Here is a 14,300-nt window from a genome sequence, read left to right on the forward strand (position 1 = left end):
AAGTGGCACATCGTCTGCAAATTAGTCACAGATCTGCCTACGAAATCATCCTCAACAGACTTGGGTTTCATAAAGTTTGTGCTAGATGGGTCCCAAAACAACTCACACAGTTGCATAAACAAATGCCTTTCGACAACTGCGAAAAACATTTGGATCGCTGTGGTAACGAAGGGGACAACTTCTTAGACAGGATCATTACCGGTGACGAAACATGGATCCATCATTAGGAGCCGGAGAGTAAACGGAATGGAAACATCCAAATTCGCCATGCAACGGAAAGTTCAAGACCCAGGAAAACTGATGCTTACGGTTTTTTGGGACGCACAAGGTCCAGTAGTGGGACATTGTGAGGAAAAGGTCACAACAATAAACAGCGTACGTTACAGTGAGATGCTTACTGCCAGGCTAAAGCCTGCAATTCGAAGCAAACGCCGAGGATTGCTGTCACAAGGTGCATACTGCTGCCCACATTGCTGAAACGCTCCAGAAACTCTAATTTGAAGTACTGGATCATCCTCCATACAGTCCCGATCTTCTATGACTTGTTTGGTCCTCTCAAAGAGGCATTAAGGGGCCGTCGATTTGCCTCGGACGAACCAGCGAAGGAAGCGGTGCATTCCTGGCTCGCAGCTCAACCGAGAACCTTCTTTTATGAGGGCATCAGGAAGCTTGTACAACGATGGACCAAGTGCGTTGAAACGCAAGGAGACTATGTCGAAAAATATTGTTCTTGTAAGTTTCCTATTTGATCACAATAAAATTTTATAATTACGTTGAGGATAATAATTGACTTACTCTCGTATGTCGTCTCAGGATCCAAATGTGGTAGTACGAATAAAGGAAAGTGTGACGCAAATTAAGGGAACAGAAAATGTTGCGAAAACACAAATGTCATATGGTGCAACAGCGAAATCTGACAATTATCTTTTTTTTACAGTCAGAAAATTGCAACATTACAAAGAAAACGGAAATGGACTACGCCCCCGTACATTTATCCATCAATTCTATATCGGTTTACCGGAACATTGGCCACTTAGAATAAACTTGATTTCGTTTGTGGTCATATGGAAGACGCAGTAGCGGAAACGATGCAATGAGTCGCTGCAAACTGTCAGTCGTATGAACAATTATATGTGCATTCTTGGAGCAATACTGGTTCACGGAAACCCAAAATAGGATAAAATATGTTACAAAAGCGGTCATTTGAAATTTGGAAGTAAAGAAGCCAGTTAGATTTTCTGAAGAAATGGCGAAAAACAGTGTTTACACAATCCATACAGTGATGGAGAACTATACGTATGAGCACAATGAAGTTACCCTTGCGTTATCAGTAGTCGTCGGTTGGAAGAACATTTAACGGGATGTTAAGAGAACTTGCATTTATCTTCAGGGAATATGACGCGAATAAACGACGTGCAGTGAGAGAAACTAATGGTATGGGGAGTAATAGCAACCGAGTGGCCTTTAATAATGCTTACAATGGCAAGTAGTGTTGGGAAAGGTAATCATTTGGGGAACAATAGTAATCGCCCATGGAATTGGCAACTAACAGAGGTCAAAAAATAGTTATGGTTTTGGTGAGCCGCGGAATTACAATAATGGGTTTGGTTCTAGAAATTAGGGTGGTAACTATAAAACCCGATATGATCACGGTGCAAACGAAGCAGGGAGGTTTAGAAGTTCTCCAACACAAAACTCAAATTATTCGGGTGGAACTAAAATACCTAGAATACAGAAAGGTTGGGAGAATCAGACTTCAGCAGGACAACGCACACCATATGAAAACGTACAGGAAGTCGAGTTGAGGCCACCAAACCCTGGTCAGAAACAGAACTGACGAGATGAACGGTATGAAGACCAGTCACAAGAGATTCAATCGCCAAATGAAGTTGACTTTTTAATTAAATATGTTAGTAGACTTGATCAATTAGATTATGAACTAGGTTTATAAGTTGATCAGATACAAATGCCACCATGGTGAGAAACAAATGGCTGGGGATCGTCCGATTCTGAGGAACAAGAGTTGTCAACAGTTAATGTATGCAGGTGTACAAAAACTAATGATGACCGAATTGTTGAGGATTTAGTTCATTTATACGAAACGAGAGAGAAAGGAGATGCTCAGGAGATAATGCACCATTGGCAACACCAGTATTGATACACAAGTCTGATGATGTATATAGGACAGGGGATCATAGATGTTTATAATAAAAAATATGGGCATATAACCCCATCCCAGAACATTCAGATCATCAACGTCTAGTAAAATTGGCACTGAGCAATTTGAAGGCTGTGGCGTTAAATAGAAAGAACCGGGCGGACAAATGGCAAACTCAGGAGGGTTTTCAATAGGACAAAAAGTACTTGTGAAAACCCACCATCTCTCTAGCAAGAAAAAACATCAAAGCCATAAATTCTTTTCAGTATATAAAACCCCTATGGAATTAGGTAAGGTGGTTTATAATAGTGGAGTCGAATTGGTTAACTCAAAAACAGGAAAATCATTGGGTTTGCACCATGTTAGTCACTTGAAAGTTTACAAAGGGTAAAAAAGTAAATACGAAGTCCCCAAGAAAAATTAGATGTATCAGATATCCAGATTTCAATGAGAGTAAAATTTAGAAGTTAAAGACTATGGAAGTTAAGAAAATGCATACAAATAAAAAAAATTTTAATTTGTACTTATCTCATTACTAGTGTATCAAAAAGATATTTGTGAAGGAAGAACAATACAGTAAGATCTAAAGTAAGCGTGTTATGGGGAATGATGAGAAAGAAAGGAAAAAGGCAGAGATTAGCATGTGGATAATTTGACGAAATAGTAGTATATTCTCTCTTATAATGTAGTGTAAAGTAGGAAGAAGTTGATGATTCTTTTTTGGGGGGGGGGGAGAAGGGAAGCCAAGACATTATGTGTATAATGAATTGTGTATGATGGAATTATTTATTTGTGGGTTGTTCCATCATGGACGATGAACATTTTCTTGAGGAGACATTTTTGGGAATATGAGAAGCACTTATGATTTTTGGAAGTTACCACAAGTTGAAATTAAAAGGAGGTGATAGGGAAATGGATGTAAAAAGTTTTTAAGAGATAAGAATTAGGAGAGAGAATTGAATTATTACAGAAAGCAAGAATCACGTTATTTCTTTGAAATATATAGATAGAGGGACATGAGTTCACACAGGGATGACTTCAATAAGGAAGAGTAAGATAGAGGGAGAAATAATATAAAAGTTTATCGTTCATAAGAAGGATATAGGGATAACTATAACTAATAAAAGTACCAACACTAGAACATTGGATTTGAACAGTGGAGAAAGTTTTTAAAAGGGAGACAAGAAGTAGAGATATAATGAAATTTGAAGTTCTGTTACAACTTATGTCGAAAATAAGAGATTGCAGAGATAAAGACTCCGGAGTTGGAGTCAAACTGTGGAGTTTTTATATGATGAACATGTAGTTAGAAAATAAAAGGGACATACTACTACACTAACCTCCATCACCATCAGTTTTCCTCTTACTATTCTTCGTGATGATGATGAGGTAACTATTATCTTTATACTAATAGTGAAAATAAAAAAGGAAGTGTACATATAGAATGAGGATAAAAGATTTTGATCTGTTAAAATGCAAGCAAAGTTATGAAGAGTTTCACGAAAGAGATTCTTATGTATAGTTTTTAATACAGAATTTTTGTTAAGTCTCTTAGTAATTAAGTATTTGTAAAGTTTGTAATCTATCTTATGGGAGATGGGTTTCTGATAATCATTTTTGCTTTGATAAAGATTGGCAAAGCATTCCAAAAACTGCAATAGGTGGTAGTAACATGTAAATCAGAGAAACTTGGGGATGTAAGATGGACAAAGGTGCGCACAGTGTTGTATTATACACGAAGTCATCAAGAACAATCCATCATCATCACGGTCAGATCGACATCACAATTGAGTATAGTGGTTAGGTATGAGAGGAAAGAACACTGACTGTGGGTGCCTGTTATGTCAGCTTTCGAGATGACGAAAGGAAATGCCTTTGTGGTCCAAGACGATAACACCTCTGTGGAAAAGTATAAGGATCTATGATGAAACCTGGGTAGAGTCGACATGTGACATGATACACTCTTTATTCATGTGGTAGTCACATGCGATCTTCATAACAACAGTTTTGCTAAGGTGATAGATACTTAGCGCTTCTGTTGCAAGCCATTTAGAGCAGCATAAAGAGATATGATGGATGTCCACCAAACCAGAATGGAGGTGGACGTGTTACATCAATTACGAACAAATATTTGAAGTCATTGGAAGAAGAAGAGGCGCGTTTCTGTAACCCATCAGTTGAAATTTACGTCATACCCTATGGAATCCAGCAACTGTGGAACATTACCTGAACACTCATGGGAGTAAGGAAGAGAACGATGGAAGGATGTCCCATCTATCCTGAAGAACAACCTGGTATAGTAAAGGAAATACAACGGTTTGAAAGAAAATACTATAAGAATGGATTGTATAGTAACAAGGTTAAGCAGATCTTAAGTCCCAATTTCCAGTCCAGAGAAGAGTGAAGACACAAGTGAGAAGGTAGCAGGATGCAACCATAAAAGAAGATTTAATGCAGAAGATTAGGAAGAAGAAAACCTGGATCAGAATAAATCAAGGGACCTTTCTAAATCCCCTCCTATACAAGACCATTACTGTATCTCCCTACCAACATAAAATACATTTTAACTAGCTGGCCGGTGTGGCCCAAAGGTTCTAGACGCTTCAGTCTGGAACCACGTGGCTGCTACGGTCGCAGGATCGAATCCTGTCTCAGGCATGGATGTGTGTGATGTCCTTAGGTTAGTTAGATTTAAGTAGTTCTATGTTCTATGGGACTGATGACCTCAGATGTTACGTCCCATAGTGCTCAGAGCCATTTCCATTTCCATTTTAACTGTTCTAGCAATACAAATGTCCAATATATTCCTTATGGCAAACTGCAACACTTTCAAATGTCACAACGAGAGATGAGAGACGGCTATTCGTACAGAAAACGCGAATGATCTAACCAACGATGGACAGGCATAAAGATTCGAGGATTCACAAAGAATATAAGATTTTATTATGCTAATAATAGATCGCCAATATAATTTCGTCATGGGTACATGCGGAATGGAATGAAGGCAACCATGCATTCATAATACACTGAAACTTTCTGTAATCTATCTCTCTGCCAACCATCATTGTATGCTCAGAGGAGACATGTCGAGGCACATGAAGATGAGGACGATTACTTCAATGAACCACATTGAAGATATATGAGAAAAGACTGTCTGTGACATAATAACATGTATATGGCTAAACTGAAAAAATATTACGGACACACAGTCTGTTATTGTTTAAAAATCTTTAATTCTTGAAGAATTTTGTGTAAGAAATAGATTTTTGTCAACAATACTTTTGACTTTTTTAAAACTTGACAGATAAATGATATTTTCTTGTATTTCGTATTTTGGCAACATAACTAGTTTATGAAAACAATGTGTTGGTGTTTTCTTGGGAGTCTAAGATTCTAGCATGTATCATGTTTGTTGATATATAGGTTATGTGCTAAAAAGGGTTTTCCAATCTGATGATGTTAATTTGATGTTTACAGGGTAAATAGTAGAATTAGGAATTAAATATTTTTGTAAAATTCAATTAATAATTTATTTCTTCTGTAAAATAATAATGCATAAGTTTAAGATTTTTGGGGGACATAAATATGTTTTTGAATGAAAACAGTTACTGAAATGTTTGTACAGTTATAGGAATAGTACTTATAAATATAATTCGAAAAATTATTGTAAGGGATGAAACATTCATGGATTATAATTGCCATAAAAACTAATAATAAACATAGAAATTGAGGTTGAGAGTAAAATATAAGAATTGAAATAGGGGAGGGTAACCTTAAATGAAGGTTTCCTTAACTTCAATACATCTCCATAATCATTTAACGTAAACATTCATGTCAAATAAAAATCAGTCTGAAATTTAAAAACTATGAGTGCTACAAGTTTATATTAACATCAGATATAAAAATGTAGTATATAAATTGAAAGAGAATCTATTTTTTGTTTAAAAATAAAGTATAGACAACCATAGAATAGAAAGAAAAGGCTTCATATTACTTAAATAATTTTATTAACACAGAATACTAGAAAAACATGTTAAATTCTAGAAAAACATTAGTTTTGTGCTCAAATCTGTTGTATATAGTAAATCAAGTGCAATGTAAAAACAAAGGGAGACTGAAAGAACACCTTTTTTGACTATGCCAAATGAAAATATAGAGTTGGTCAGTATAAATGTATAACGATTGCTACATCCAGCTGTTGAGAAGAATTTTGCACTAACATGAATCAATTTCTCAACTGTTGATTGACCCATCACAAAACTGACCACAGAAGGAGGCGGATATGTAAGGTGACAGCCTGTATGAATGTTAATTTCACACCTTACATGAGATTTTGTACGTTGTAATGAGTAGATGGCTATGTCGCATCACATACTTCAGTGATAGTGAGCAGATTTGCCCATCAAAATGTATGGTATGTAAAGCAAAAGGCATGACACTCGATTCGACAGTATTAACACACCAAACCCAAATCCTGCTAATGCACTCAAAGGGTGTTTTTGCTGATGTCTGACTAATGTGAATATCAGTGGAGCGCCGCCAATGCATAACTTTGAAAATGATTCCTTCAGTAACCACACAAAGTGGAACAGCAAAATACAGTACTACTTAAGCTATGTCCTAATCAATGGAAGTAAATAAGGAATAACTATATTCTATTCACAATTCAGTGAACTACATCACAACATCACATTCATAATAGTGCTTGAGGAGAACAACGAAACAAATTTTTGAAGACCTATGAACAGGGAAGAAAACTAAGCACATACCTTCATAATTTTTCAGAAAACTTACAACTAGGGATACAATGATCAACAACAACTCTTGCCATAGTAGGTGCTACTCAGAAGCCTATTTCGTTCTGGAATTAGCAGAATCTACAAATATCCGCTAAGTTATTATTAACTTAGAAATTGCTACACTTATAGTGCAGAACAATGAATATAACCCTATGACAAAATTCTTTCCAAAATGAACAAAACAGATCAAGATTGATCAAAAGAATTAATTGCATTTAAACGAATTCAAAACATAGAGAGCCAAATCAATAGTTTCATCACAATGGGGAGAAATAGCAGGGAAAATGCAGTATGATCTCCAGAAAACAAATCTGAAAAACTGATTCAGATCAGAGACCGAAGTAAGAATATGAACATACCAGTCTCTAGGAAAACAAACAATATTTCCCAGATCTGGAGTTTATAAAAATTGAGATGTAAAGACTGTATATGTCAAACCAGGAGAAATTTTAAAACGAGTTTTCAAGAATAGCAGTGAAAATAACTAATCACCATTCAGTACACACTTGAGAGAGCAAAGCCTAAAAGTGACAGACATAATAAAATGTGTGTCAGTTATACAAACTGTTGATAAAGGTGCCGTATGGAGAAGCTGCATGGTTTGGGGCGCCATGACACGGATTGTCCGGCCCCTCCCACCGGAGGCTCGAGTCCCCCCTCAGGCATGGGCGTGTGTGCTGTTCTTAGCATAAGTTAGTTTAAGTAGTGTGTAAGTATAGGGACCGACGACCTTAGCAGTTTGGTCCCTTAGAACTTCACACACGTTTGAACACTTTTTGCTGATAAAGTTAATTGTTGAAACACTCTGGAAGAACTAGAAATTTTTTCTCTTATGAGAATAGATGGGAGAAGTATTCTTAACACAGTAATAGACCTAAAAGGCAAACATTTTGTCGAAAATTATACAAATAACACAACAGATTTTAAGCTGTTAATATTTACACATCTTCCTTCTACATTAATTATGTGTTTGCATACATTTTTAATAACGTACAAAAGAAATATACAGATAGCTCACATTACCAAAGCTAAAAAAAATTACACAAGAAGCAATATCTTTGATTCTTTGGCATCTATCACAGCAAAATATGTCACTGACATTGGAAACCATGATTTGCCCCATTTATAATCATATGAAAATGTGTTAGAAAGTATATAAAATTAATACAATAATTGAAAAATTTCTATGAAACCATAAACGTAAAATATAAGTAAGTGCTGAACAATACAACACATAGTACAGGTATTATAAACAAATTTAAAATTTTATAGCGCATAACCTATAGTATTTCTTATGTACCATATTACTGTTATTGTTCTGTATCTCCCAGAGGACTGCTGGTGATATTCGCATGTTCGCTACTGCTCAAGTAGATTAAGAAACATAAAACCAAGCATCATTGCGATTTTACATAGAAATAGAAAGTTGTGTCGTCAGTACTTAGAGCAGTCTATTTGTTCCCGTTTTAGTGCATCGATTTCATTGATGGACTTTTGTGGTATTCTTTAGTTGTGTTTAGTTATGGCATATTGTTTTATGTATAAAGTATAACACCTACTTTTTATGTGTTTGAAACGACACGACGCTTCTGCCTCCAATAATAAATAACATTAAATCTGTGTACCTTCGTGGTAGTTCCGTGGAAGCGTTTCACGCTTTGGAATTCGATTGAAGAAATTGGGGTCGGTGACCACTCGTTAGCATTTTTGTCATTGTATTGTTTGTTGATGTATTACAAGCCTCACACGAATTATGCGGAGGTATACCGACTATGATAACACACTGTGTGACAGACGGGTGTATGAGAGTCATCTACTCTCACAATGTATCAGCATATGCAAAGCACATGAGATAATGTCCTGGCACTCGTCCAGTGTGACGGTTTCATAGAATGTGAAGTGGCAGCCTGTTTCATCCATGCTGTGCTCAGAAGTAGATGACGTGGTGGTGCGAGACAGGGCTAACTGGCCAAGTTCGAGAATCAGGCTGAGGAAAGGTGTCAACGATTCGGCAAGACATCGTGTTAATTGAGAGTTGTATGGAACATCCATTTTTAAACGCCGTCCAGCTGAAGAATGGGACCAGTTTCCCTGGATGATCACAAAACGTTCACAGCTGCTTACGGGATGCTTGCCTTAGAATGCACAGCGCTGCTAATAAAGAGGGCCTCTTTGACAACACAAATTATATAGGCTTGCCGTTGCTGCACTGAATGTAGAACGTGATTGGCGCTACCTGAGCTTTCCGGAATTAGCTCAGTGAATGAGAGTCTGGTGGTGATCTACAGGCCTTGGAGAGCATGCTACAGTTAATGGCACAACATTTGCATATTGGCCAAATTACAGACTCGTGTTGGTGGTGGTGGCTCCATCGATGGGGCACGGATACTTTATCGAATATGTGGTCATCTGGTCGCACATTAGTGTATCAGCAATGGTTTTCACAACATGCTGACGACAGCCTGATCGACTGGCGTCTTTAAAAATTTGTAATCCGAAATGAAGGCTGTCGTGAACTACCACCGGATCATAAAGGCCCCATGCGCACCGACGAAGTGTGGCACCTGATGTTGAATACATGGGAGTCTGCTGGATGATGACACTAATTTACAGAGGCTGATCCACCTCCATGTCTCGCCGGATAAGACTGTTGATTGATGCTAATGGTCGGTGGACCTTTGACTAGCCTCATCCCTCATGTGAATCATTCGTCTTCTGAAATTACTCCAGTTTATGCTACAGATTTTGATACAAATGTGTGTTTGTTGGTTGGAAATCCAAATTAAATAATTTCCTTTCAATTTTATTAATAGAATTCGTGCTGCTCAGCACAAACTAAATGTAAATTTGAAGAGAATACAAATAAGTCAATGTGAATCGAATAGCTGGCAACCGAATGTGAGACAGAGAAAACACTTAATCTCAAATAATATAAGAACAAATAACCACTTAAACAGAAATATCCTTTTCTTATTGCCTCTACAACATTTCCTGCGTTTATTGCGCAAAATAATTGCAGCCAGGGCACACAAAAGCCATTTTTGAAGCTTAAGTTATTTTGGAACCCAAGGACTGCATTGCATTCACTATGCCCTTTCCTCTATGTTAATCTTCACAGAAATGATCACTGTAGCACAGGTATTATGTGTTATCTCTGCAGACTGTACATCTGAACCACTGTCCTTAATTAAATTTGTATCAGACTCCAAATTACTGTGTTTTTCCCGATTTCTTTTCCAAGAATAAAACTTCCGATTCTGTCTCCTTTGTTCCACTAAAGCTCATTCCATTTGAATTGTTTCAAACTTTCTCACTTTCGAGCTAATGTTAGTTAATTAACAGATTCAGAACGAGTTGATTTTACGGGAAATCATGGGTCTTGATATGAACACTGATTTTGAGATCTTTTTGTTTTCGTATTGTATGTTAAACGTTTTGTGTATTGCAAACTCATTCCCTCCAAGTATATGCCTGTTACATGAGAAAAGTCCCGTTTTCCAGAGGCCTTTTAATACCTTTTCCACTGGTACTCGTTCCAAGCAGGTTTATACTTGACGTCGGTTATCTGCCCACCAGGTTTCTATCCCATGGAGATAATACGTTTTTAGCAGTTCCACGAAGTCTACAGAAGAGACTGCATTTTACGAGCAGACAAAGTTTTCTCTTGCTTCGTTAATCACAGAAATGTCATAAGGTGCCCATCAAGTATTAGCATAACAGGATGTTCATCAGATGACTTCAAAACCTTCAAAAAATTGTCAATCCACTTACTAAATTTATGTGTCTGAAGCCAGCTGCCAGGGTGGCAAGCGTAAGTTATTCTAATAGGGGATAGCGTGATCGAGTGTGAGATTCTTTCGTTTGTTAAGATATGCATGGTATCGCTTATTAGGAATAAGAAACATTGCGCTGTCAACCAAGCGTCATAGTTATAGCGAATGAATGAATGAATTTGTGAGGAACATAATCATACACTACTGGCCATTAAAATTGCTACATCACGAAGATGACGTGTTACAGTCGCGAAATTTAGCCGACAGGAAGAAGATGCTGTGATATGCAAATGATTAGCTTTTCAGAGCATTCACACAAGGTTGGCGCCGCTGGCGACACCTACAACGTGCTGACATGAGGAAAGTTTCCAACCGATTTCTCATACGCAAACAGCAGTTGACCGGCGTTGTCTGGTGACACGTTGTTGTGACGCCTAGTGTAAGGAGCAGAAATGCGTACCATCATATTTCCGACTTTGATAAAGGTCGGAATGTAGCCTATCGTGATTGCGGTTTATCGTATCGCGACATTGCTGCTCGCTTTGGTCGAGATCCAATGACTGCTAGCAGAATATGGAATCGGTGGGTTCAGGAGGGTAATACGGAACGCCGTGCTGGATCCCAACGGCCTCGTATCTCTAGCAGTCGAGATGACAGGCATCTTATCCGCATGGCTGTAACGGGTCGTGCAGCTAAGTCTCGATCCCTGCTTCAACAGATGGGGACGTTTCCCAGACAACAACCATCTGCACGAACAGGTCGACGACGGTTGCAGCAGCATGGACTATCAGCTCGGAGACCATGGCTGCGGTTACCCTTGACACTGCATCACAGACAGGAGCGCCTGCGATGGTGTACTCAACGACGAACCTGAGTGCACGAATGGCAAAACGTCATTTTTCGGTTGAATCGAGGTTCTGTTTACACCATCATGATGGTCGCATCCGTGTTTGCCGACATCGCAATGAACGCACATTGTAAGCGTGTATTCGTCATCGCCATACTGGCGTATCACCCGGTGTGATGTTATGGGGTGCCATTGGTTACACGTCTCGGTCACCACATTGGCGGCACTTTGAACAGTGGAAGTTACACTTCAGATGTGTTACGACCCATGGCTCTACCCTTCATTCGATCCTTGCGAAACACTACATTTCAGCAGGATAATGCACGACCGCATGTTGCAGGCCCTGTACGAACCTTTCTGGATACAGGAAATGTTCGACTGCTGCCCTGGCCAGCACATTCTCCAGATCTCTCACCATTTGAAAAGATCTGGTCAATGGTGGCCGAGCAACTGGCTCATCACAATAGGCCAGTCTCTACTCTTGATGAACGGTGGTATCGTGTTGAAGCTGCATGGGCAGCCTACCTGTACACGCCATCCAAGCTCTGTTTGACTCAATGCGCAGGCGTATCGAGGCCGTTATTACGGCCAGAGGTGGTGGTTCTGGGTACTGATTTCTCAGGATCTATGCACTCAAATTGCATGAAAATGTAATCACTCGTCAGTTCTAGTTTAATATATTTGTCCAATGAATTCCCGTTTATCATCTGCATTTCTTCTTGGTGTAGCAATTTTAATGGCCAGTAGTGTATGAACTCTGTTGCGGCTGCTGCATAACTTCAGATAAAAAGATGTACTACTTGAAATAAAACGTTTTAACCACAAAGACCTAGTATTTTTCTCACTACTTTTCTCTCTTCTTTCTCTAGTTGTTCTGCCCCATTTCTTCCTAGTGTCATCGTCTCAGCAGCATATAATACTGCATTCCTCACCGTTGCCTTGTAGTGACTTATGTTTGCCTCTGTGGATATGTTCTTTTTATTGTATATCTCTCTCGTCACACAGAAGGCTGACCTCATCTTCTTTATCCTATCTGTAGTTCCCTACTTGCTCCTGTTCCTTCCTGTTAAAAATTCTCCCAGGTACTTAAATATGTCCACCATTTGCACAGTGCCTTCCGGTGTTTCCCAGTCTGCAGTGATATTTAATGTCTTTGTCTTGTTATAGGCGATCCTCAGTCCCACCTTTTTGGCTGCCTTACTTAAGTTGTCGAGTTGTGTCTTTGCGTCTTCTTCCGTCTCACTTACTATTGCTATGTCGCCAGCAAAGGCTAGGCAGTCCACTTGAGCCCTTTTTTGCTTTCTGTTCCCCACATGGGTCTTTGGTATTCCCATTTCCTCGTTTATCGCTCTCCGCTGCCTGATCACTTCGTCCAGTGCCACATTAAACAACGATGGTGACAACCCATCTCCCTGTTTAACACCAGAGTTGATCTCAAATTACGACTGGCAGTACTCCTCTGAATCTCATCTTTGCTTTTATGTCTGTCAGAATTTCTTTTATGAGCTCTGGTGTAGTTCCATCTAGTCCTCTGTTCTTCAGGATCCTGACAAGAGTGTCTGTCGATGGAGTCATATGCCTTTGTGAAGTCCACGAAGCTTATTACTGTCTTAATGTTTTTTTAAAGCCCTATATTCTATCATTTGCTTTAGGATAAATACCTGTTCTATACATCCTCTTCCCTTCCTGAATCCCGCTTGGTAGCCGCCAACTGTACTTTCTACCTATTCTTCTGCTGTCTTGAGCAAGAGTTTCGGTAGCATCTTGTATCCCACCTCTAGTAGGATATTCCTCTGTAGTTGTTTGCATCTCTGTTGTTCCCCTTCTTATATATTGGTACTACAATTGCATTCTTATATTCTTCTCCCAACTTCTTTGTTTTCCAAATCTGGTGGATTATGTAGGTCATATTGTCTATTGCTTTGTTGCATCTCTACTTTTATCATCTCCGCTGCTATACCATCTTCCCTGCCACGCGGGGTAGCCGCGCGTTCTAGGGCGTCTTGTCATGGTCCATGCGGCTGCTCCCGTCGGAGGTTCGAGTCCTCCCTCGGGCATGGGTGTGTGTGTTGTCCATAGCGTAAGTTAGTTTAAGTAAGATTAAGTATTGTGTAGTGTTAGGGACCGATGAACTCAGCAGTCTGGTCCCATAAGACCTTACCACAATTTTTTTCTATCTTCTCCAGTTGCCTTATTATTCTTTAGATCGCTTATGGCATGTGCGACTTCATCCCTGGTTCGAGGGCGTGGCTCTCTGTCTGCCTTCTGCGTCAGTCCCAAATTCCAGCTCGTCTTCAGGTGGTTCACAGTTCAGCAGATCATAAAACTACTCTGCAAAAATCCTACAGTTCTCCTTCATACTAACAGCCAGCTCCCCATTCTTATCTCTTATAAACAGTTCTCTACGCTTGTATCCAATCACACTCTTTTTGAATTTCCCGAAAAAGTATCTGCTGTTGTTTTTCCTGATGTTGGTCTCAATCTCGTCCAGTTCCTGCTTCATCTTGTCTTCTGGTCCATCTTATTGTTCGGGCCGCTTCCTTTCTTGCTCCTAAGAAAATTTCCCATTTTTTGGGTCCTTCTTGCTGCTCCAGTCTCTCCAGGCTTTCCTGCTACTCTATACCATTTCCTCACAATCCTTGTTCCACAACCGGTACTTCCGTTTCTTTTCTTCCTTTCCCCATAGTTCAGCCTATTTCGCTTCTTGTCGTCCCATTCACTGA

The 14,300-nt window shown here is 39.1% G+C and overlaps 1 protein-coding gene across 1 annotated transcript in view; it reads right to left on the minus strand.

The window, feature by feature from the left end:
• LOC124776131 (putative protein TPRXL) overlaps nucleotides 1-14,080 on the minus strand; it is a 71,998-nt gene extending 57,918 nt beyond the window's left edge. Inside the window, exon 1 of the mRNA XM_047250967.1 lies at nucleotides 13,943-14,080. Coding sequence (XP_047106923.1) covers nucleotides 13,943-14,080 — 138 coding nt within the window. The remainder of the gene's footprint in view (nucleotides 1-13,942) is intronic.
• Between the last annotated feature and the right edge of the window lie 220 nt (nucleotides 14,081-14,300).

Source organism: Schistocerca piceifrons, chromosome 2 (assembly GCF_021461385.2).
Source record: "Schistocerca piceifrons isolate TAMUIC-IGC-003096 chromosome 2, iqSchPice1.1, whole genome shotgun sequence".
Classification (NCBI taxonomy): domain Eukaryota; kingdom Metazoa; phylum Arthropoda; class Insecta; order Orthoptera; family Acrididae; genus Schistocerca; species Schistocerca piceifrons.